This window comes from Salarias fasciatus, chromosome 5 (assembly GCF_902148845.1).
Source record: "Salarias fasciatus chromosome 5, fSalaFa1.1, whole genome shotgun sequence".
Lineage (NCBI taxonomy): Eukaryota > Metazoa > Chordata > Actinopteri > Blenniiformes > Blenniidae > Salarias > Salarias fasciatus.
In genome coordinates this window covers 28,593,931-28,620,190 of record NC_043749.1, presented here as the reverse complement: position 1 = coordinate 28,620,190, position 26,260 = coordinate 28,593,931, and the positions used below count along the sequence as shown (strand labels likewise).

The 26,260-nt window shown below is 40.1% G+C and overlaps 1 protein-coding gene across 7 annotated transcripts in view; it reads right to left on the bottom strand.

Moving 5' to 3' along the window:
- Positions 1-23,620: 23,620 nt before the first annotated feature.
- The window catches only part of matn4 (matrilin 4), a 30,374-nt gene continuing 27,734 nt past the window's right edge, over positions 23,621-26,260 (bottom strand). For all 7 annotated transcript variants that reach the window (XM_030091794.1, XM_030091798.1, XM_030091795.1 and 4 more), the window contains 2 exons: positions 25,661-25,765; positions 23,621-24,893 (listed from right to left, as the gene is read on the bottom strand). In XM_030091794.1, coding sequence (XP_029947654.1) covers positions 24,835-24,893; positions 25,661-25,765 — 164 coding nt within the window. In that variant the 3' untranslated portion in view covers positions 23,621-24,834. The remainder of the gene's footprint in view (positions 24,894-25,660; positions 25,766-26,260) is intronic.

Genomic DNA, 26,260 nt, shown 5'->3' with positions numbered 1-26,260 from the left:
ACACACACACACACACACACACACACACACACACACACACACACACACACACACACACACACACACATCTTTTTTTTTGTCTTCATGTGCAGGGAAACAAGAAAGAAGAAGCACCGATGCCTGGATAATCTATTCCAGTAAAGCAACAAAGTGCAGAAACCTGGTTACTTGGAACCGTTAGAGACAGACCAGGAACTTCAGCCTGTTTCAGTTAACTGTCTCTTTTTCCTGTTGCTATATGAAAAACCATCACTGTGCAGTAATTCTAGTCCAGAGCTCCGCAGCCTGCAGCTCAGGAGCGACATCTGGCTCTTTAGTAGATTCGTAGTGGCTTCCTGAAGCTTTCCTTTGAAAAACTTAATTAACTAACAAATTAAAAGAATCTGCACATCAAAAGAAATCCAAACTCCTGCAAAGGGCAAACAAGTTAAATAACTAAAATGACTAAAATAGCTACAAACCAAATAAATCAATAAATGAAAGGTGGAAAAATGAAAACACCTACAATGGCTAGAATGAGAAAATCTGACAAACAGAAAACAGCCGAAATGTCTGAAAGAGTCTGAACAACTTTAGCTGCTAAATAAGAAATCAAAAAGTGGCTGGGAGCAGCCTAAAAAGACTAAAATCATGACAACATGTAAAAATGTTACATCTTCCAAAACTTATTTAAAGGAGTGAAAATGGCTTAAACATCAGAAATAAAATCACTGGAACTTCTCAAAACTGCTAAAAGAGCCAATATGAACGAGTTCAAACAGCCAAGATCAAAGGCCAAATACACCCATAACATAGCAAATACAACTGTATCATCCTCTCTTCAGAATCACATGAAACTGTTCAAGATCTTTGAATATAAAATGATCCTCTTAACGAGTTGAAGATCACCAGGTGCTGACACAAGAGAAACAGGCAAAGAAACTATATTCTGCTTCAATTAGGAAAAACTTCAATGTAATGCAGAAAAAAAAAATCATGAAACAAACAGAAAATAGAGCAAATGTCTTTTTTTTTGTGTTGACACACACTTTCATAGTTCAGCAGCAGGAAAATCACATCAGAAATGAAGACAAATCATTAAATACAGATTATTTCATAACGATTCTTCTGTTTGTGATGAAATGTGACTTCAGTCAGAACAGAATAAAGGTGGTCAAAGGTCATGAAATGTGGTAAAAGGAGGTCCTTACCTCAGTTAATGCACGTACACACCAACGGCGTCGCTGCACAAACCCTCAGTTTTTATACCGACGACTTCAGGTCGAGCCTCAGGAGCTTTCTCATCTTTTCACCCTGCGTTCATCAATAAATCTTCCTCACTTCGTAATTAAAGTGATAATCCTCAGTAACATGTAATGTTTACCAATTTCAAGTGTAATGAAGGCAATAACATGACACATTTCTAATATGCGTTTTTATTCTTTGTGCCTGCCTCTGGGGATGTGCAAAGATTGAGATACATAAAAAGAAAAGAGAGCGAGTACCGGTGCTCTCCTCGGCGAAGGGCCTTTTGCTCCTGCAGTGTTTGGAGAAGCCCCACAAAATGCACATCGAAACGTGTGGAAAATTCGGGAATAGTCTACTGTGACGTTTGTCGGCGTTTCAGCAAAACAATTCCAAGAAAATTCCCAAGAACTGGGAATTTTTTCCCGATGTAAACAGATGAGTCAGCTGAAAAAAATGTAATAAAATCATTCCCAAACAAGTCCATCGTAGAGACATCATTAAACTTTGAAAACGTTGCCTCATTTCAATATCTTCTACCTTCTTTTGTCCCCACGGCCACGTCTGGCTCAATCTGCACAAAATTTGCAAAACGTTGTTTCTCGGTTTTTGAGAATTTTCTTCAACTATACAAACTGGATGAAAAACTGCTGATTCACTGTCATGGCTGCTCAGCTGGTCTCCATGGTAACACACACACCTGCTGACTGTCCTGACTAACCTCAGCTCAGAGCTCACATGCGAATAATATCTGGATTTTTCCAGATATTATTACAATTATTAGTTTATTCTAGATATTTGAAAAACAAAACACAGATACTGTAGATACAAGAAAAAAAGTCTATTTATGGGAGTTTGGATGTAGCTCAGTGAAGGGTTTCCTGACATCGGTGTTGTGATTGGTGGGGATCATTATGGCCTCTGAACACAGGTGCAGTTTAACTGATGCAGTTTGAAGGTTGAGAGAAAATGTGACGAGATCCCGAGGCCCGTGGCTGAGTCGTTCATCCTCACCATCACCTCGTGCTGCGGCGTGTTGATGCACAGTCTCATGTTGAACAACCTGAACACGAAAACGTCCCGGTTCTTGTCTGGACGGTGAACTCAGACGCGTGGCCCACAGAGCGTGTTCGGATCGATGTACAGGTAGAGGCAGACAACAGTACCTTCTAAACATGAAGAATGGGAGAACATGGACAAGCATGAGGACAGATGATCAGGTTTCATTGTTATTATGGTGACTGTCAACTTTAAAACTACTAAGACCAGGAGAATCTGGACTGGGACCAGGACCAGGACCAGGACCAGGACCAGGACCAGGACTGGAAGTCATGACACTGTGGAGGAAAACATTGTTTTTATTGTCCATCTACTGAGCGTGTGCAGAAAGCCTGATGGTTCTGACCGTGGTGCTCATGAGCAGCAGCCGCGGTTGAAAAAAGCTACATTTCCATGGAAATAACATCAAAGCTTTTCACAAAAAAGTTTAAGAAAATTTGGAAACCGTTTTCTAAAAGTGGTCGTGTGGCGGACCTCGAAATGTTATGAAAGTTTTTGTCTTTTCAACATTTCCAGCACAACCACAGAAACACAATGCAGGAACACACAGGAGAGTAAAACTGTAGAACTTCAGAACTGCTTAACATCAAAATCCATCAAAAGTCAAGTCATTCTTCCTCCTTTGATTCCGTACTGTCAGCATCATATCGGATCATATTCAGTGTTACGGTCTTTATTTTATTTTGGTTTTTGTGAATTGTACTTTCTGTTTCATTGTGTGAGTTTCTTTCTATCAAACAACAGCTGAAGTTGCGAGTCTTGTTTTTTCAGAAGGTTTGTTAAACTGTTCTCTGCCGTCTTGTGTTTCCTGGTCCTGCTCTTGGCGTGTCTCGGAGTTGAACTCGGACTCGGTGCCTCTTTGCACAGCCGGGACTTTCGGGACACGCTGACATTTGGAGGAATCCTCGGTGTATTGGAGTCGACCTGCAGCGCGATCAGACCTCATTAGGCTCCGGAGCTAAAGGTCAGGCGCACACGGGGGGGCAGCTTGTTATGTGATACCCAGCATGCAGTGCACACACGCCGGCATCAAAGGGATTTATTAGAAGAGTCTTTGGAGAGAGTGTGTCGTCATTAACATTAAACTAACCGGAGCTCTGCGGCTCTGGTATTTCACATGTTCGTTCAGGGTAAAAGTCTGTTTTTAGAGAGCGGCTGACATTCAGAAGAAAACAAAAAGGAATTCCTCCAGGAGGAAAGCCGCCTGCTGAGCACTCAGCTCATCTGTTGGCTGCTTAATGAGTTCAGAGAGGAAAATCAAACAACAACAGCTACGCTCACTTCAGACGACCAAAACTTTTCTTTCAGTAAACAAGTCACTCTGATTTCATTCTTCACTGAAAAATAAATCCTAATATCCACAGAAACCCCAGAAAGCGAACAGCTTTTAAAGTAAAACTAATACAATTCTGATTTTGTTTTTTTTTGGTTCATGATTTCTCAAGATGATCATTTTTAGATTAGTTTCCATTTATTCAACAGAAACCGCAAAGAGTGAGTCAGCGATCGGAGCAGGTGTGTCCAAAGTTTGGCCTGAGGTCCCAACTGGCCCAGGACCTCAATTTATATGGCCGGCTCTCTGTAACATGTTGAAAATAGATAAATACAATCCCTGTTTTTACCTGGAGGAGCCAGCTGACATGTCAGTTAGTGGGAGGAAGATGCTCTAAAAACAAACCAAAACCTTCATTCTAATCAGAGTCTGAATATTGTAACTGTATGACCTCCTTAACTATTTTTAAATGATGTCTTAAAACTTATTCATGTTAGTTTTGTAATTATTGAGCAAAAAGAAACAACTTTCAATGAGAACATGAGCAGAAGTTTATTAGTTGAATAAAGTTTGAGTTGTTGAGGAAGTTCAGTGGAACTTTGCTGTGACTCTGAGTTGTTTGTGTGGAGAAAGCAGAAGTTTCTGGAACAAACATGGAACAAACATGAGCCTTCTGAGAGCTGCTGCTGAAGGTCAGCGTCTGTAACGACGCTCTCTGCCTCCCCACAGAACACAGTCCCCGTCCGTCAGGGATCACGGTCCCCGTCCGTCAGGGATCACGGTCCCCGTCCGTCAGGGATCACGGTCCCCGTCCGTCAGGGATCACGGTCCCCGTCCGTCAGGGATCACGGTCCCCGTCCGTCAGGGATCACGCTCCCCGTCCGTCAGGGATCACGGTCCCTCTGAGCAGCTCGCTCTCTCACGTGAAGCAAACAACTTTCAGAGAAGAAACAAGTTTAACTTCTCAAAGTTCAACTTTACTGTTTTCATTCCCAACTTCAACTTATTCACTCACTCATCTTCTGTCTTCAGCCAAACACTTTTTGAAGAAACTTCCTTTTATTTTATTCGTATGCAAAGTAAATGAAGAAAAGGATGCTAAAGTGAATCTTTTCTAAAAGTCATATCAATTAAGATTCAGAAAATCAAGGCAGACAAGAAAAATGTGTTTATTTTTATATGAATTAATTCCCCATTTTCACAATCATTTGACATTTCTTTTTTGTCTATCACATTAAAAAAACGTTCACAGATGATCAAAGTCATATTTTCTAATTGTCACAAATTTAAATTTAATTCTTTTGTTTCAATTCAAAGAAAAGACATGAAGAATGAAATAAATGATTCAATATCTATAGAACAGGTCATGAATGAAGGTCACTATATCTCGCTAATGAAAGATTAATGATTTATATCTTGAATATATTGTGTGCAGTCATATTCACTCTTAACATTTCATAAGTCCCTGAAGAGTTTTAACCATTTCAACCATTTCAAAGTTTTACCTTTGGAAATTGGAGGTAGTGTGTTCAGATTGAATTAAGAGTTGGTTAAGATTCAATGACTTCGTCCACAAAGTGAGTTTCAGACACACACACACACACACACACACACACACACACACACACACACACACACTCAACCTTGGCCCAGCAGAGTCTTAACTCCAGGATCAGGCCTTCTCCAGACGTCACAGTGGATTTAGTGTCTTGTTGCTTTCAGGGTTCTTTCAGCTCCACTCGCCTCTCAACCATCTAATATGAAGTTCAGGGCTTCATGAAACCTGCAGACGTGTTCCTGAGAAGAACCAGGTGTTGCTTTCTATGTGTTCCCTAAACTTTCCGGATTGTTCCTCCCACACAGTCCCAGCTCCACTGCTCACAACAAATCACTCTGATTTCATTCTTCATTGAAAAACTAATCATAATATCCACAGAAATCACAGAAATCACACAGGAATAATAAAAGTCCCGGATTGTTGAGCTGAAGCTCTCCTGTCTTCCTTTCTGCCCGGAGTCGCTGCTCGATGCCACATTATTTAGTTTTTGATTCAGGATTTCTCAAGATGATCATTTTTACATTAGTTTCCATTTATTTACCAGAAACCTCAAAGAGTGAGTCAGTGATCAGAACAGGTGTCCAAAGTCTGGCCTGAGGTCCCAAATGGCCCAAATGGTAATTATAGAGTAAAAAGAAACAACTTTCAATGAGAACATGAGCAGAGGTTTATTAGTTGAATGAAGTTTGAGTTGTTGAGGAAGTTTAGTGGAACTTTGCTGTGACTCTGAGTTGTTTGTGTGGAGAAAGCAGAAGTTTGTGGAACAAACATGGAACAAACATGAGCCTTCTGAGAGCTGCTGCTGAAGGTCAGCGTCTGTAACGACGCTCTCTGCCTCCCCACAGAACACAGTCCCCGTCCGTCAGGGATCACGGTCCCTCTGAGCAGCTCGCTCTCTCACGTGAAGCAAACACCTTTCAGAGAAGAAACAAGTTTATAACTTCTCAAAGTTCAACTTTAGTGTTTTCATTCCCAATTTCAACTTATTCACTCACTCATCTTCTGTCTTCAGCCAAACTCTTTGTAAAAGAAACTTTCTTTTGTTTTTGTTTTTTATTCGTATACAAAATTAGAGAAGAAATAGATGCGAAAGTGAATCTTTTCTAGTAATCATATCAAATAAGATTCAGTAAATCAAGGTGTACAAGTAAAATGTGCTTTTTCATAATTATTTAGGATTTCGGTAACACTTTACTTGAAGCCCCTCTTTATAACACATTATAAGTAGTTATAAACACTAATACATGATCACAATGCTTTATAACTCACTATACAGCAGTATACAGCATAGGATTAAGGTTAGGGTTAGGGTTAGGGTTTGGTCCTGGCATTGTGATCATCTATGAATGTTTATAACTACAGCTACACATGTTATAATGGCATTATAATGCTTTATGAATGTACTTATAATGTGCTATGCAGGGGGGCTTCAAGTAAAGTGTTACCAGGATTTCTTTTTTTGTCTATCTCATGAAAAACATTCAGATATAATCAAAGTCACATGATTATTTTTTTCAATAATCACTAATTTTGATATTACTATTTAGTTTAATTTTAAAGAAAACTAATGAAGAATTAAATAAATGCTTTAATATCTGTAAAACAGATTATAAATGAAGGTCAGTATCTTGCTGATGAAAGACTGATGATTTATATCTAGAATATACTGCATGCAGTCATATTCAAACTCAGTTTCATAAATCTTTGAAAAGTTTTCTCCTTTATTCTTTTATGAATTTACTTACAGCAAGTTTTGAAATTACTCAAATTTGACCGATTTCAAAGTTTTACCTCTGAAAATTGGAGGTAATTTATTCTGATCAAATTGAGAGTTGGTGAAGATTCAATGACTTTGTCCAGAAAGTGTGATTTTTACACACACACACACACACACACACACACACACACACACACACACACACACACACACACACACACACACACACACACACACACACACACACACACCCTTGGCCCAGCAGAGTCTTAACTCCAGGATCAGGCCTTCTCCAGACGTCACAGTGGATTTAGTGTCTTGTTGCTTTCAGGGTTCTTTCAGCTCCACTCGCCTCTCAACCATCTAAGATGAAGTTCAGGGCTTCATGAAACCTGCAGACGTGTTCCTGAGAAGAACCAGGTGTTGGTTTCTATGTGTTCCCTAAACTTTCCGCAATGTTCCTCCCACACAGTCCCAGCTCCACTGCTCACAACAGCTACGCTCACTTCAGACGATCAAAACTTTTCTTTCAGTAAACAAATCACTCTGATTTCATTCTTCATTGAAAAACTAACCATAATATCCACAGAAATCACAGAAATCACACAGGAATAATAAAAGTCCCGGATTGTTGAGCTGAAGCTCTCCTGTCTTCCTTTCTGCCCGGAGTCGCTGCTCGATGCCACATTATTTAGTTTTTGGTTCAGGATTTCTCAAGATGATCATTTTTACATTAGTTTCCATTTATTTACCAGAAACCTCAAAGAGTGAGTCAGTGATCAAAACAGGTGTCCAAAGTCTGGCCTGAGGTCCCAAATGGCCCAGGGCCTCAATTTATATGGCCGGCTCCCTGTAACATGTTGAAAATAGATAAATACAATCCCTGTTTTTAACTGGAGGAGCCAGCTGACATGTCAGTTAGTGGGAGGAAGATGCTCTAAAAAGAAACAAAAACCTTCATTCTAATCAGAGTCTGAATATTGCAACTGTATAACCTCCTTAACTATTTTTAAATGATTCCTTAAGACTTATTCATGTTCGTTTTGTAATTATTGAGCAAAAAGAAACAACTTTCAATGAGAACATGACCAGAGGTTTATTAGTTGAATGAAGTTTGAGTTGTTGAGGAGGTTTAGTGGAACTTTGCTGTGACTCTGAGTTGTTTGTGTGGAGAAAGCAGAAGTTTGTGGAACAAACATGGAACAAACATGAGCCTTCTGAGAGCTGCTGCTGAAGGTCAGCGTCTGCAACGACGCTCTCTGCCTCCCCACAGAACACAGTCCCCGTCCGTCAGGGATCACGGTCCCCGTCCGTCAGGGATCACGGTCCCCGTCCGTCAGGGATCACGGTCCCCGTCCGTCAGGGATCACGGTCCCCGTCCGTCAGGGATCACGGTCCCCGTCCGTCAGGGATCACAGTCCCTCTGAGCAGCTCGCTCTCTCACGTGAAGCAAACACCTTTCAGAGAAGAAACAAGTTTAACTTCTCAAAGTTCAACTTTACTGTTTTTTATTCCCAACTTCAACTTATTCACTCACTCATCTTCTGTCTTCAGCCAAACACTTTTTGAAGAAACTTTTTTAAAATAAACTTTCTTTTATTTTAATTCATAGACAAAATAAATGAAGAAAAGGATACTAAAGTGAATATTTTCTAATCATTTCAATAATCATATGAAATAAGATTCAGTAAATCAAGGCATACAAGAAAAATGTGGGTTTTTTTATGTGAAGTGATTTCCACATTGTCACAGTTATTTAATATTTCATTTTTGTCTATCACATGAAAAACACTCAGATATAATACAAGTTATGGACTTAATTTCTTCATGATCAATAATTTTATTTTAACATTGAGTTTCAATTTCAAGAAAACAAATGAATAATTATATAAATTATTTAATATCGATATAAAACAGATTATAAATGAAGTTCACGATATCTCGATTGTTGATTTATATCTTGAATATATTATATGCAGTTATAAAATCCAAAGGTTCATAATTCTCTGAAGACTTTTCTCTTTCATACTTTTCTGTTTTTACTTACAGCAAGATTTTAAATTACTCATATTTGACCGATTTCAAAGTTTTACCTCTAAAAATTACAGTGAAGTTGTTCAGATCAAATTAAGAGTTGATGAAAATTCAATGAATTTGTCCACAAATTGTGAGAAAACACTTGAGAAAATGTTCTCCTGGAGGGTCACTAGTGGGTAATGAAATCACACACACACACACACACACACACACACACACACACACACACACGCTCAGTCTTGTATTTCTATCCTTGTGGGGACCGTCCATTGACTCCCATTCATGTCTAGCCCCTAACCCTGACCCTTACCCTAACCCTAACCCACACCACAACAAAGCCTAATCCTAAAGAAATGTTTTTGCACTTTTACTTTTTTCAGTAACAACAACATGGTCAAGAAAACACTGTTTCTCCTACTTAGGACCGGAAAAAGGTCCCCACAAGGCACGTCGTCCCACGTTTTGCTATCCTTGTGGGGACATTTGGCCCCGACAAGGATAGAAATACAAGAACACACACACACACACACACACACACACACACACACACACACCCTTGGCCCAGCAGAGTCTTAACTCCAGGATCAGGCCTTCTCCAGACGTCACAGTGGATTTAGTGTCTTGTTGCTTTCAGGGTTCTTTCAGCTCCACTCGCCTCTCAACCATCTAATATGAAGTTCAGGGCTTCATGAAACCTGCAGACGTGTTCCTGAGAAGAACCAGATGTTGTTTTCTCGGTGTTTCCTAAACTTTCCGGATTGTTCTTCCCACACAGTCCCAGCTCAGCTGTTCACAGTAAAACTTATTCGGTCTGATAAGAAACCTGTTGGCCGCTTAATGAGTTCAGAGAGGAAAATCAAACAGCAACATCTACGTTCACCTCATACGATGAAAACTTTTCTTTCAGTAAAAAAATCACTCTGATTTCATTCTTCATTGAAAACTAAATACAAAACCCAAAACCAGTGAAGTTGGCGCATTGTCTAAATCGTAAATCAAAACAGAAAACAATGATTTCCAAATCCGTTTCAACCTATATTCAATTGAATACACTGCAAAGACAAGATACTTAACGTTTGGACTGGTAAACTGTGTTATTTTTTGCAAATATTAGCTCATTTTGAATTTGATGCCTGCAAAATATTTCAAGAAGCTGGCACAAGTGGCAAAAAAGGACTTAACATTCAAAAAGTTGAGGAATGCTCATCAAACACTTATTTGGAACATCCCACAGGTGAACAGGCTGATTGGGAACAGGTGGGCGCCATGATTGGGTGTGAAAGCAGCTTCCCTGAAATGGTCAGTCATTCACAAACAAAGAAGCGGGGAGGGTCACCACTTTGTGAACAAATGCATGAGCGAATTGTCGAATACTTTAAGAACAACATTACTCAGTAAACTATTGCAAGGAATTTAGGGATTTCATCATCTATGGTCCATAACATCGTCAAAAGGTTTTGACAATCTGGAGGAATTACTGCACCGACGCGGTAAGGCCGAAAACCATCATTGAAATCCAGTGACCTTCGATCCCTCAGGCGGTACTGCATCAGAATCCGGCATCACTGTGTAAAGGATATCCCCACATGGACTCAGGAACACTTCAGAAAACCACTGTCAGTAACTAAAATTCGCCGCTACCTCTGTAAGTGCAAGTTAAAATTCCACTATGCAAAGTGAAAGCCATTTATCAACAACAGCCAGAAACACCGCCTGATTGGCTGGGCCCGAGCTCATCGAAGATGCACTGATGCAAAGTGGAAAAGTGTCTGTGGTCTGACGAGTCCACATTTCAAATCGTTTTTGGAAAGCGTGGTCGTCTTGTCCTCCGGACCAAAGAGGAAAACAACCAGCCGGACTGTTACAGGCGCAAAGTTCAAAGGAGAGCGTCTGTGATGGTCTGGGGGTGTATTAGTGGCCAAGGCATCGGTAGCTTCCACATGTGTGAAGACACCGTTAATGCTGAAAGGTGCATGTAGGTTTTGGAGCAACATGTTGCCATCCAAGCAATGTCTTTTTCATGGACTCAACTGCTTATTTCAGCAAGACAACAACACCAAGCCACATTCTGCACGTGTTACAACAGCCTGGCTTCGTAGTAAAAGAGTACGGGTACTAGACTGGCCCGCCTGGAGTCCAGACCTGTCCCCCATTGAAAATGTGTGGCGCATTATGAAGCGTAAAATTCAACAACGGAGACCCCGGACTGTTGAACAGCTGAAGCTGTACATCAAGCAAGAATGGGAAAGAATTCCACCCAAAAAGCTTCAAAAATCGGTCTCCTCAGTTCCCAAACGTTGACTAAGTGTTGTTAAAAGGAAAGGCGACGTAACACAGCGGTAAAAATGCTCCTGTGCTATTTTTTTTCGCAATGTGTTGCTTCCATTAAATTCTAAGCTGATGATATTTGCAAAAGAAAATAAAGTTTCTAAGTTCGAACATTAAATATCTTGTCTTTGCAGTGTATTCAATTGAATATAAGTTGAAAAGTATTTGCAAATCATTATTCTGTTTTTACTTACGATTTACACAACGTGCCAACTTCACAGGTTTGGAGTTTTGTGCATCATTCACAGAAACTACAAAAATCAAACAGCTTTTAAACTAAAACTAATAAGAATCTTACTTGGTTTTTGGTTCATGATTTCTCAAGGTGGTCATTGTTACATTAGTTTACATTTATTGACCAGAAACCTCAAAGAGTGAGTCGGTGATCAGAGCAGATGTGTCCAAAGTCTGGTCCGAGGTCCCATATGGCCCAGGACCTCATTTTATATGACCGACTCTGTGTGACATGTTGGAACAAATAAAATAGAGAAATAATAAAAAAAAAAAAAAAAAACTTTTTTAACTGGAGGAGCCAGCAGATAAGTCAATTAGTGGGAGGAGGATGCTCTATAAAGAAACAAAAACCTTCATTCTAATGCAAGTCTGAATATTTAAACTCTATAACCTCCATAAATAAGTTTTTAATGGCATATTAATGTGTTTCTTTGCAAACATCGAGTAAAAAGAACTAACTTTCAAAAAGAAAAATGACTGAGGTTTATTAGTTGAATAAAGTTTGAGTTGTTGAGGAAGTTCAGTGGAACTTTGCTGTGACTCTGAGTTGTTTGTGTGGAGAAAGCAGAAGTTTCTGGAACAAACATGGAACAAACATGAGCCTTCTGAGAGCTGCTGCTGAAGGTCAGCGTCTGTAACGACGCTCTCTGCCTCCCCACAGAACACAGTCCCCGTCCGTCAGGGATCACGGTCCCCGTCCGTCAGGGATCACGGTCCCTCTGAGCAGCTCGCTCTCTCACGTGAAGCAAACACCTTTCAGAGAAGAAACAAGTTTAACTTCTCAAAGTTCAACTTTACTGTTTTCATTCCCAACTTCAACTTATTCACTCACTCATCTTCTGTCTTCAGCCAAACACTTTTTGAAGAAACTTCCTTTTATTTTATTCGTATGCAAAGTAAATGAAGAAAAGGATGCTAAAGTGAATCTTTTCTAAAAGTCAAATCAAATAAGATTCAGAAAATCAAGGCACACAAGAAAAATGTGTTTATTTTTATATAAATTGATTTCCCCATTTTCACAATCATTTGACATTTCTTTTTTTGTCTATCACATTAAAAAAGGTTCACAGATGATCAAAGTCATATTTTCTAATTGTCACGAATTTAACTTTTACTGTTTTGTTTCAACTCAAAGAAAAGAAATGAAGAATGAAATAAATGATTCAATATCTATAGAACAGGTCATGAATGAAGGTCACTATATCTCGCTAATGAAAGATCAATGATTTATATCTTGAATATATTGTGTGCAGTCATATTCACTCTTAACATTTCATAAGTCCCTGAAGAGTTTTAACCATTTCAACCATTTCAAAGTTTTACCTTTGGAAATTGGAGGTAGTGTGTTCAGATTGAATTAAGAGTTGGTTAAGATTCAATGACTTCGTCCACAAAGTGAGTTTCAGACACACACACACACACACACACACACACACACACACACACACACACACACACACACACACACACACACACACACAACCTTGGCCCAGCAGAGTCTTAACTCCAGGATCAGGCCTTCTCCAGACGTCACAGTGGATTTAGTGTCTTGTTGCTTTCAGGGTTCTTTCAGCTCCACTCGCCTCTCAACCATCTAAGATGAAGTTCAGGGCTTCATGAAACCTGCAGACGTGTTCCTGAGAAGAACCAGGTGTTGGTTTCTATGTGTTCCCTAAACTTTCCGCAATGTTCCTCCCACACAGTCTCAGCTCCACTGCTCACAACAGCTACGCTCACTTCAGACGATCAAACCTTTTTTTTCAGTAAATAAATCACTCTGATTTCATTCTTCATTGAAAAACTAATCATAATATCCACAGAAATCTCAGAAATCACACAGGGTTTAAATGAAAATTTAAAAAAAAAAAAAGTTATTGTAGTGACCTTAGGGGTCGCTGTTGCGCTTTGCATGCCACGGGGAATGCTGGGAATGACTGTTTGGGCCATTTGGGGGTCGTTTTGGGGGGTTTATCTGTGTCTGTGTGATTTCCTTTTATTATTGGTTGCATGTGCTGCTATTGTTCTGGGTTCTGGGTTCACTTTGTGTTACTTTAGTTTTCCTCGTGTGTGGAAGCGTTAGCAGGTGGGGTCACTGCAAGAGTGACTCCAGGCCTGTGAGCTGCAATGACTGAGTGAATTTCGGCGTGCTTTTCACAATAAAAATCCCGGATTGTTGAGCTGAAGCTCTCCTGTCTTCCTTTCTGCCCGGAGTCGCTGCTCGATGCCACATTATTTAGTTTTTGGTTCAGGATTTCTCAAGATGATCATTTTTACATTAGTTTCCATTTATTTACCAGAAACCTCAAAGAGTGAGTCAGTGATCAGAACAGGTGTCCAAAGTCTGGCCTGAGGTCCCAACTGGCCCAGGACCTCAATTTATATGGCCGGCTCTCTGTAACATGTTGAAAATAGATAAATACAATCCCTGTTTTTACCTGGAGGAGCCAGCTGACATGTCAGTTAGTGGGAGGAAGATGCTCTAAAAACAAACAAAAACCTTCATTCTAATGTGAGTCTGAATATTTGAACTGTATGACCTCCTTAACTAGTTTTAATGATGAAAAAAAAAATGTATGTTAGTTTTGTAATTATAGAGTAAAAAGAAACAACTTTCAATGAGAACATGACCAGAGGTTTATTTGTTGAATAAAGTTTGAGTTGTTGAGGAAGTTCAGTGGAACTTTGCTGTGACTCTGAGTTGTTTGTGTGGAGAAAGCAGAAGTTTCTGGAACAAACATGGAACAAACATGAGCCTTCTGAGAGCTGCTGCTGAAGGTCAGCGTCTGTACCGACGCTCTCTGCCTCCCCACAGGACACAGTCCCCGTCCGTCAGGGATCACGGTCCCCGTCCGTCAGGGATCACGGTCCCCGTCCGTCAGGGATCACGGTCCCTCTGAGCAGCTCGCTCTCTCACGTGAAGAAACAAGTTTAACTTCTCAAAGTTCAGCTTTACTGTTTTTTATTCCCAACTTCAACTTATTCACTCACTCATCTTCTGTCTTCAGCCAAACACTTTTAGGAGGACACTTTTTTAAAAGAAACTTTCTTTTGTTTTATTTTATTTGTATACAAAAGAAACAAAGAAATAGACTCTAAAATGAATCTCTTCCAGTAATCTTAACAAATAAGATTCAGTAAATCAAGGCGTACAAGTCAAATGTGTTTTTTAATATGAATTGATTTCTAAATTTTTCAGTTATTTAGGATTTCTTTTTTGTCTATCTCATGAAAAGAAGTTCAGATACAATCAAAGTTAGATCATTACTTTTTAATCATCACTAATTTAAGTTTTACTAATTAGCTTCAATTCAAATCAAATAAATGAAGAATTAAAAAAATGATTTAATACTGATTTAAAACAGATTGTAAATGAAGGTCAGTATTTCACTAATGAAACATTGTTGATTTATATCTTGAATATATTGTCTGCAGTCATATTCATACTCATAGTTTCATAATTTGCTGAAGAGTTTTCTCTTTTATTCTTTTATGTTTTTACTTACAGCAAGTTTTGAAATGACTCAAATTTGACCGATTTCACAGGTTTACCTGGGAAAATTGGAGGTAAATTGTTCAGATTGAATTCAGAGTTGGTTAAGTTTCAATGAGTTTTTCCACAAAGTGTGAGTTTTACACACACACACACACACACACACACCACACACACACACACACACACACACACACACACACACACACACACACACACACACACACACACACACACACTCACCCTTGGCCCAGCAGAGTCTTAACTCCAGGATCAGGCCTTCTCCAGACGTCACAGTGGATTTAGTGTCTTGTTGCTTTCAGGGTTCTTTCAGCTCCACTCGACTCTCAACCATCTAAGATGAAGTTCAGGGCTTCATGAAACCTGCAGACGTGTTCCTGAGAAGAACCAGGTGTTGCTTTCTATGTGTTCCCTAAACTTTCCGCAATGTTCCTCCCACACAGTCTCAGCTCCACTGCTCACAACAGCTACGCTCACTTCAGACGATCAAACCTTTTTTTTCAGTAAATAAATCACTCTGATTTCATTCTTCATTGAAAAACTAATCATAATATCCACAGAAATCTCAGAAATCACACAGGGTTTAAATGAAAATTTAAAAAAAAAAAAGTTATTGTAGTGACCTTAGGGGTCGCTGTTGCGCTTTGCATGCCACGGGGAATGCTGGGAATGACTGCTTGGGCCATTTGGGGGTCGTTTTGGGGGGTTTATCTGTGTCTGTGTGATTTCCTTTTATTATTGGTTGCATGTGCTGCTATTGTTCTGGGTTCTGGGTTCACTTTGTGTTACTTTAGTTTTCCTCGTGTGTGGAAGCGTTAGCGGGTGGGATCACTGCAGGAGTGACTCCAGGCCTGTGAGCCAAATGACTGAGTGAATTTCGGCGTGCTTTTCACAATAAAAGTCCCGGATTGTTGAGCTGAAGCTCTCCTGTCTTCCTTTCTGCCCGGAGTCGCTGCTCGATGCCACATTATTTAGTTTTTGGTTCATGATTTCTCAAGATGATCATTTTTACATTAGTTTCCATTTATTTACCAGAAACCTCAAAGAGTGAGTCAGTGATCAGAACAGGTGTCCAAAGTCTGGCCTGAGGTCCCAACTGGCCCAGGACCTCAATTTATATGGCCGGCTCTCTGTAACATGTTGAAAATAGATAAATACAATCCCTGTTTTTAACTGGAGGAGCCAGCTGACATGTGGGAGGAAGATGCTCTAAAAACAAACAAAAACCTTCATTCTAATGAGAGTCTGAATATTTGAACTGTATGACCTCCTTAACTAGTTTTAATGATGTCTTAAAAAAAATGTATGTTAGTTTTGTAATTATAGAGTAAAAAGAAATAACTTTCAATGACAACATGACCAGAAGTTTATTAGTTGAATGAAGTTTGAGTTGTTGAGGAAGTTTAGTGGAACTTTGCTGTGACTCTGAGTTGTTTGTGTGGAGAAAGCAGAAGTTTCTGGAACAAACATGGAACAAACATGAGCCTTCTGAGAGCTGCTGCTGAAGGTCAGCGTCTGTACCGACGCTCTCTGCCTCCCCACAGAACACAGTCCCCGTCCGTCAGGGATCACGGTCCCCGTCCGTCAGGGATCACGGTCCCTCTGAGCAGCTCGCTCTCTCACGTGAAGCAAACACCTTTCAGAGAAGAAACAAGTTTAACTTCTCAAAGTTCAACTTTACTGTTTTTTATTCCCAACTTCAACTTATTCACTCACTCATCTTCTGTCTTCAGCCAAACACTTTTTGGAGGAAAATTTTTCAGAGAAACTTGCTTATGTCTTATTTTATTCATGTCCAAAGTAAATGAAGTATTGGATGCTAAAGTCAATCTTTTCTAGTAATCATATCAAATAAGATTCAGTAAATCAAGGCGTACAAGAAAAATGTGTTTATTTTTATGTGAATTGATTTCCACATTGTCACAATCACTTTACATTTCTTTTTTTTGTCTATCTGAAAACCATTCAAATATAATTTAAGTCAAATAATTAATTTTTTAAACATCAATAATTTTAATTTTACCTTTTTTTCAATTTAAAAAAAAATCAATGTAGAATTGAAGAAATGATTTAATACCGATATAAAACAGATCATAAATGAAGGTCTTACTTGATGATTTATTTCTACAATATATTGTTTGCCGTCACATTCAAACTCATAGTTTCTCTTTTATTCTTTTATGTTTTTACTTCCAACAAGTTATGAAATGACTCAAGTTTGACCGATTTCAAAGTTTTACCTCTAAAAATTTGAGTTAATTTTTTCAGATTGAATTAAGAGTTGGTTAAGATTCAATGACTTCGTCCACAAAGTGAGTTTTAGACACACACACACACACACACACACACACACACACACACACACACACACAGTCTTGTATTTCTATCCTTGTGGGGACCGTCCATTGACTCCCATTCATGTCTAGCCCCTAACCCTGACCCTTACCCTAACCCTAACCCACACCACAACAAAGCCTAACCCTAAAGAAATGTTTTTGCACTTTTACTTTTTTCAGTAACAACAACATGGTCAAGAAAACACTGTTTCTCCTACTTAGGACCGGAAAAAAGGTCCCCACAAGGCACGTCGTTCCACGTTTTGCTATCCTTGTGGGGACATTTGGCCCCGACAAGGATAGAAATACAAGAACACACACACACACACACACACACACACACACACACACACACACACACACTCATCCTTGGCCCAGCAGAGTCTTAACTCCAGGATCAGGCCTTCTCCAGACGCCACAGTGGATTTAGTGTCTTGTTGCTTTCAGGGTTCTTTCAGCTCCACTCGCCTCTCAACCATCTAAGATGAAGTTCAGGGCTTCATGAAACCTGCAGACGTGTTCCTGAGGGGAACCAGGTGTTGCTTTCTCGGAGTTTCCTTAAAGGTATACTGGACGATTTTCTTGAAAAAAGTCGAAGCCAAACGTCTGTTACTCGGTTTCTGAAAAACGTGCATCCGCCAGAGCATCCCACCTGCTCTGCTGCTCCTACGAGCTTGACGGCGTGACGCAAGAATTTCTTCAGCGTGATTGACATGTCGGAGGACCAATAGTTGACACTCACATCACGCCATTCATTGACTAAAACATCGTCCATTATACCTTTAACTTTCTGGATTGTTCTTCCCACACAGTCCCAGCTCAGCTGCTCACAGTAAAACGTATTCAGTCTGATCAGACACCTGTTGGCTGCTCAATGAGTTCAGAGAGGAAAATCAAACAGCAACAGCTACGCTCACTTCATACGATGAACACTTTTCTTTCAGTAAACAAATCATTCTGATTTCATTCTTCATTGAAAAACAAATCCTCATATCCACAGAAAGTTTTTAGAGAACGAACAGCTTTTAAAGTAAAATGAAAAAAAAATGTTATTGCGGTGACCGGGCATGCCCAGGGCATGCTGGGAAGGACTGTTTGGTAAGGTTTATCTGTGTCTGTGTGATTTCCTTTTGTTATTGGTTGCATGTGCTGCTATTGTTCTGGGTTCTGGGTTCACTTTGTGTTACTTTAGTTTTCCTCGTGTGTGGAAGCGTTAGCAGGTGGGATCACTGCAGGAGTGACTCCAGGCCTGTGAGCCAAATGACTGAGTGAATTTCGGCGTGCTTTTCACAATAAAAGTCCCGGATTGTTGAGCTGAAGCTCTCCTGTCTTCCTTTCTGCCCGGAGTCGCTGCTCAATGCCACATTATTTAGTTTTTGGTTCAGGATTTCTCAAGATGATCATTTTTACATTAGTTTCCATTTATTTACCAGAAACCTCAAAGAGTGAGTCAGTGATCAGAACAGGTGTCCAAAGTCTGGCCTGAGGTCCCAACTGGCCCAGGACCTCAATTTATATGGCCGGTTCTCTGTAACATGTTGAAAATAGATAAATACAATCCCTGTTTTTACCTGGAGGAGCCAGCTGACATGTCAGTTAGTGGGAGGAAGATGCTCTAAAAACAAACCAAAACCTTCATTCTAATCAGAGTCTGAATATTGTAACTGTATGACCTCCTTAACTATTTTTAAATGATGTCTTAAAACTTATTCATGTTAGTTTTGTAATTATTGAGCAAAAAGAAACAAATTTCAATGAGAACATGAGCAGAAGTTTATTAGTTGAATGAAGTTTGAGTTGTTGAGGAAGTTCAGTGGAACTTTGCTGTGACTCTGAGTTGTTTGTGTGGAGAAAGCAGAAGTTTCTGGAACAAACATGGAACAAACATGAGCCTTCTGAGAGCTGCTGCTGAAGGTCAGCGTCTGTAACGACGCTCTCTGCCTCCCCACAGAACACAGTCCCCGTCCGTCAGGGATCACGGTCCCCGTCCGTCAGGGATCACGGTCCCCGTCCGTCAGGGATCACGGTCCCTCTGAGCAGCTCGCTCTCTCACGTGAAGCAAACACCTTTCAGAGAAGAAACAAGTTTAACTTCTCAAAGTTCAACTTTACTGTTTTCATTCCCAACTTCAACTTATTCACTCACTCATCTTCTGTCTTCAGCCAAACACTTTTTGAAGAAACTTCCTTTTATTTTATTCGTATGCAAAGTAAATGAAGAAAAGGATGCTAAAGTGAATCTTTTCTAAAAGTCATATCAATTAAGATTCAGAAAATCAAGGCACACAAGAAAAATGTGTTTATTTTTATATGAATTGATTCCCCATTTTCACAATCATTTGACATTTCTTTTTTGTCTATCACATTAAAAAAACGTTCACAGATGATCAAAGTCATATTTTCTAATTGTCACAAATTTAAATTTAATTCTTTTGTTTCAATTCAAAGAAAAGACATGAAGAATGAAATAAATGATTCAATATTTATAGAACAGGTCATGAATGAAGGTCACTATATCTCGCTAATGAAAGATTAATGATTTATATCTTGAATATATTGTGTGCAGTCATATTCACTCTTAACATTTCATAAGTCCCTGAAGAGTTTTAACCATTTCAACCATTTCAAAGTTTTACCTTTGGAAATTGGAGGTAGTGTGTTCAGATTGAATTAAGAGTTGGTTAAGATTCAATGACTTCGTCCACAAAGTGAGTTTCAGACACACACACACACACACACACACACACACACACACACACACACACACACACACACACACACACACACACTCAACCTTGGCCCAGCAGAGTCTTAACTCCAGGATCAGGCCTTCTCCAGACGTCACAGTGGATTTAGTGTCTTGTTGCTTTTCAGGGTTCTTTCAGCTCCACTCGACTCTCAACCATCTAATATGAAGTTCAGGGCTTCATGGAACCTGCAGACGTGTTCCTGAGAAGAACCAGGTGTTGGTTTCTATGTGTTCCCTAAACTTTCCGCAATGTTCCTCCCACACAGTCTCAGCTCCACTGCTCACAACAGCTACGCTCACTTCAGACGATCAAACCTGTTTTTTCAGTAAATAAATCACTCTGATTTCATTCTTCATTGAAAAACTAATCATAATATCCACAGAAATCTCAGAAATCACACAGGGTTTAAATGAAAATTTAAAAAAAAAAAAAGTTATTGTAGTGACCTTAGGGGTCGCTGTTGCGCTTTGCATGCCACGGGGAATGCTGGGAATGACTGCTTGGGCCATTTGGGGGTCGTTTTGGGGGGTTTATCTGTGTCTGTGTGATTTCCTTTTATTATTGGTTGCATGTGCTGCTATTGTTCTGGGTTCTGGGTTCACTTTGTGTTACTTTAGTTTTCCTCGTGTGTGGAAGCGTTAGCAGGTGGGGTCACTGCAGGAGTGACTCCAGGCCTGTGAGCCAAATGACTGAGTGAATTTTGGCGTGCTTTTCACAATAAAAGTCCCGGATTGTTGAGCTGAAGCTCTCCTGTCTTCCTTTCTGCCCGGAGTCGCTGCTCGATGCCACATTATTTAGTTTTTGGTTCAGGATTTCTCAAGATGATCATTTTTACATTAGTTTCCATTTATTTACCAGAAACCTCAAAGAGTGAGTCAGTGATCAGAACAGGTGTCCAAAGTCTGGCCTGAGGTCCCAAATGGCCCAGGGCCTCAATTTATACGGCTGGCTCCCTGTGACATGTTGAAAATAGATAAATACAATCCCTGTTTTTACCTGGAGGAGCCAGAAGACATGTCAGTTAGTGGGAGGAAGATGCTCTAAAAAGAAACAAAAACCTTAATTCTAATGTGAGTCTGAATATTTGAACTGTATGACCTCCTTAACTAGTTTTAATGATGTCTTAAAAAAAATGTATGTTAGTTTTGTAATTATAGAGTAAAAAGAAACAACTTTCAATGAGAACATGACCAGAGGTTTATTAGTTGAATGAAGTTTGAGTTGTTGAGGAAGTTTAGTGGAACTTTGCTGTGACTCTGAGTTGTTTGTGTGGAGAAAGCAGAAGTTTCTGGAACAAACATGGAACAAACATGAGCCTTCTGAGAGCTGCTGCTGAAGGTCAGCGTCTGTAACGACGCTCTCTGCCTCCCCACAGAACACAGTCCCCGTCCGTCAGGGATCACGGTCCCCGTCCGTCAGGGATCACGGTCCCTCTGAGCAGCTCGCTCTCTCACGTGAAGCAAACACCTTTCAGAGAAGAAACAAGTTTAACTTCTCAAAGTTCAACTTTACTGTTTTTTATTCCCAACTTCAACTTATTCACTCACTCATCTTCTGTCTTCAGCCAAACTCTTTTTGGAGGAAAATTTTTCAAAGAAACTTGCTTATGTCTTATTTTATTCATGTCCAAAGTAAATGAAGTATTGGATGCTAAAGTCAATCTTTTCTAGTAATCATATCAAATAAGATTCAGTAAATCAAGGCGTACAAGAAAAATGTGTTTATTTTTATGTGAATTGATTTCCACATTGTCACAATCACTTTACATTTCTTTTTTTTGTCTATCTGAAAACCATTCAAATATAATTTAAGTCAAATAATTAATTTTTTAAACATCAATAATTTTAATTTTACCTTTTTTTCAATTTAAAAAAAAATCAATGTAGAATTGAAGAAATGATTTAATACCGATATAAAACAGATCATAAATGAAGGTCTTACTTGATGATTTATTTCTACAATATATTGTTTGCCGTCACATTCAAACTCATTGTTTCTCTTTTATTCTTTTATGTTTTTACTTCCAACAAGTTATGAAATGACTCAAGTTTGACCGATTTCAAAGTTTTACCTCTGAAAATTTGAGTTAATTTTTTCAGATTGAATTAAGAGTTGGTTAAGATTCAATGACTTCGTCCACAAAGTGAGTTTTAGACACACACACACACACACACACACACACACACACACACAGTCTTGTATTTCTATCCTTGTGGGGACCGTCCATTGACTCCCATTCATGTCTAGCCCCTAACCCTGACCCTTACCCTAACCCTAACCCACACCACAACAAAGCCTAACCCTAAAGAAATGTTTTTGCACTTTTACTTTTTTCAGTAACAACAACATGGTCAAGAAAACACTGTTTCTCCTACTTAGGACCGGAAAAAGGTCCCCACAAGGCACGTCGTTCCACGTTTTGCTATCCTTGTGGGGACATTTGGCCCCGACAAGTATAGAAATACAAGAACACACACACACACACACACACACACACACACACACACACACACACGACCTTGGCCCAGCAGAGTCTTAACTCCAGGATCAGGCCTTCTCCAGACGTCACAGTGGATTTAGTGTCTTGTTGCTTTTCAGGGTTCTTTCAGCTCCACTCACCTCTCAACCATCTAATATGAAGTTCAGGGCTTCATGAAACCTGCAGACGTGTTCCTGAGAAGAACCAGGTGTTGGTTTCTATGTGTTCCCTAAACTTTCTGCAATGTTCCTCCCACACAGTCCCAGCTCCACTGCTCACAACAGCTACGCTCACTTCAGGCGACTGGAGGCGACTGCAGGTTTGAAGACGGTCAAATAAATGGACCTTGGTGGGAAATGAACCCGAGCTGCTTCCTGCTTTACCTGCTCCTCAGGCCAGGGATCGTTTCTTCAACATCGATTTCACTGATACATTTCCCTGGTAGCTCAGTTGTTCTGATCCCAGGATCTGGCCACATCCAAGTGTCCTTGAGCAAGACACCAAACTGCTGCCGGTCCTGAACGACGGCCGCCTCTGTGCGTGAACGGGTGAATGAGACTGGCCATGTAAAGAGCTTTGGCTCTTCTCAAGCTGAGAATGAACAAGCGAGCTTGAAGTTCGATCCATCAACCGTCCGAAGAAAAGATAAAAGGTTCTCAAGATGACGACTCTGTGCAGGGATGAAGCTGCGAGAACCAGGGAGGAATATATCAACGTTCCTTTGTCAACAGTCCAAATATCCTCAACTACTGCAGGTGTTACTTTTAGTGACTATAAACTATTTGAATGGTTTTGATAACTTTCACTCAAATTACTCAGTAATAAACGGGGTAATCTGCCATATGATTATTTCTTAAACTCAATAATCCTGAAATTGTTTTTTTTTTTTTTTTTTAAAGAAAATACTTAGGAGTGGATAAGAGCAGATCAATGAGGCACACGAGCCTCACTGAAAACACCTACAAGTTCAAAACTTTGAATATTCACAACAAGTAGTGATAATGTGTCTCATTACAGTTTTTAGTAGGATGTCAATCAATCAATCAATCAATCAATCAATCAATCAATAGCATGTTTTGCTGTGAAAATAAAACAGAGAAAAATGAAAAGTTCACTTCTTTATTGCCGTCTGTGCAGTAATACAGAGATTCATTAGAAAAATACAAAAAGATCATGTAAAGCTATATAAAATATACAAACACACCGCAGCGTTCAGTTATATAGGGAGTTCACCCGCGCTGTGCTCTCCTCGGTGTTTCCTAAACTTTCCGGATTGTTCTTCCCACACAGTCCCGGCTCAGCTGCTCACAGTAACACTTCTCCAGTCTGATCGGAGTTGAATCCTGAAAGCTGAATAATGAGGGAAGATGCTCCAGTTTCATGATCTTCCTCTGTCTATGGGAGCAGACTCTGCCCCCTACAGGTCACAATCTGATCACAGACTGAAAACTGAAGCTTTAAGCTCTTTTTAAATTTCCCTTTATTTGGATCGTAGCCCAGTTTCTTCAGGCCTCAGATTAAACTCCAGCATCAAACCGCCAACGAGAGAGGATTCCAAACAGGGAGTGGTGATAAAAAAAAGAAAAAAAAAAACTTCATTACTCTGACTCCTGTCGCATAAACAACTTTATATGTTCCTCTAGTGTCAGTAAAAAAGAAACAATCTGCTATAAATACAACATATTTAACAAACCGTACAAAACAGATCAAGTATAAATAGGGCATGGAGAGAAACAGGCAAGTGTGTGTGTGTGTGTGTGTGTGTGTGTGTGTGTGTGTGTGTGTGTGTGTGTGTGTGTGTGTGTGTGTGTGTGTCTGCAGCTCTGATTTCACTGGGCCTTGACTAACTGTGAAAGTCTGCAGTGGTTTTGAAGAATCATTCAATCAAATATCCTCTCATGTTCGCCGCTGGTCTCAAACTGGATCTGGCCTTAAACTCGCCACAAATTGAACTTAAACTGGCTTCAAACAGATAGTGAACCGTGATCGGTTCAGTTTCTGTGAGTTGGATGTGATTCCAGGTGAAATACTCTCCGGTTTGGTTACTTTCCCTGTCTGTTGAGGAGCAGTGTGAGTCCAGCGTGAGCCAAGCTGTTTCTGGAGTCTTCACAGCTGCTCTGGATGGAAAACTGGAAGTGAAGCTGTCTTCATGTCTTTAAAGCGTAAAGGTTGAGAAACTGTCTGTGATTATTCCTGTCGGGGAGCTGAGAAACGTCTTTGGTTTCCTCCATGGATTGGGGTGATTTCTGCCTGGATGTGCCCTCCTCTTCCTCGTCCTGCTCCTCTTCCTCGCTCTGCTCCTCTTCCTCGTCCGGGTCTCTTCACCTCATCACTTCCTGGACAGCAGCTGGTTCTCCAGCTGCTCCAGACGGACCGTCATACCGGCCAGTGGACCAAGAGTTAAAGAATCAAACCGAGTCTTATAAAAGCAGATATTTCATACTGGGAAATATCATGTTTAAATTCACAATATTCTCTGTTTTTTGTAATCTTCGAATAGATTTTAGTATTTCATTTTTTTTGTTCTGTTTGTTTTCTTATTGTATTAATACTTGTGTTTCATGCAGTTTCAGTAAAGAGGAATATCTGAAATGAAACTGAGTTCAGTTACCAGTAAACAGTTACTGAGAAACTACTTAGTTCATGTTCCTTCGGTGTTTTTTGTGACCGCCTCCAGTTTCAGACTCCTTCGGTTGCCCTGCCGGTGTCTGACTGCTGCTGACGTCCTGATGTCTCTCAGCTGCAGCTGAGTGTGTGGCCGTCCTCACCTGGTGCCTCCGGTATACGACGGGCTCGTCTCCTCTGCTCTGGCTGTCCGTCAGTCTGTGTTACTGTGTTGGTGTGTGTGTGTGTGTGTCTCAGTGTCTCTGTCCTCCTGCTGCTGCTTCTCAGTGACTTTTGTTTTCATTTTTGCGTTCAACAACTCTAAAATGACTTTCGCCTTCAACTCTGTCTTTATCACGTTCAGAGTCGTCATCTCCCCAAAAGGCAGAAACCTTCATGTGGTTTATTCTGTCAGTGCAGGCTTCTGTGAAGTGCTGTTAAATTCAAGAGTGAAGGGATTTAACGCTATGACAGCCTGACTGTGCCTGTGGCAGAGCAGCAGTTCAGACACTTCTGTGTGGACGACGTTGAACTCGGGCCTCAAAGGATATGTTTCTGTGTGATCTGCTCCAGGCTGCTCATGGTGGCCTGCTGGAACTCCACCAGACTCTCACAGGCGCAGGGGTCCTTCACCTCGATCTCCCCCAGACTCTCCTCTGAGGAGGGAACACACACACACACACACACACACACACACACACACACACAAACGTTGAAGTAATGAAGTCACTGATATTAAAGACACGTATTTTCACTTCCTGTGATTTGTTTTTCTCAAAACTCTGCACATTTAGTCCTACAAATAGAAAATAGACAGCAGGGCCGCTCCCTCATAGTGAGATATCTCACTGAATTTTTCTCATGATTTTACGTGATACCTTTCTTTCTTTCAGATCTGCTATTTTTGCTAAGAGCAGCTTTTTTCAGTTATTTGATGAGACTCCAGTTCAGAGGTCTTCAGCTCTCTTTATTCCCTCAATGAGGCTCCATCAAACTTTCACAAAATTATACCTAAATAAACATTGGATCTTAATTTCATTCTATCTATATACCAGAGTGAAAAAGACTCATCACTTTGTTCTAAAACAGCTAAAAGGTAAAAATGACATAATACAGAAACACCTGAAAATGAAGAAAATTAAGCTTTAACC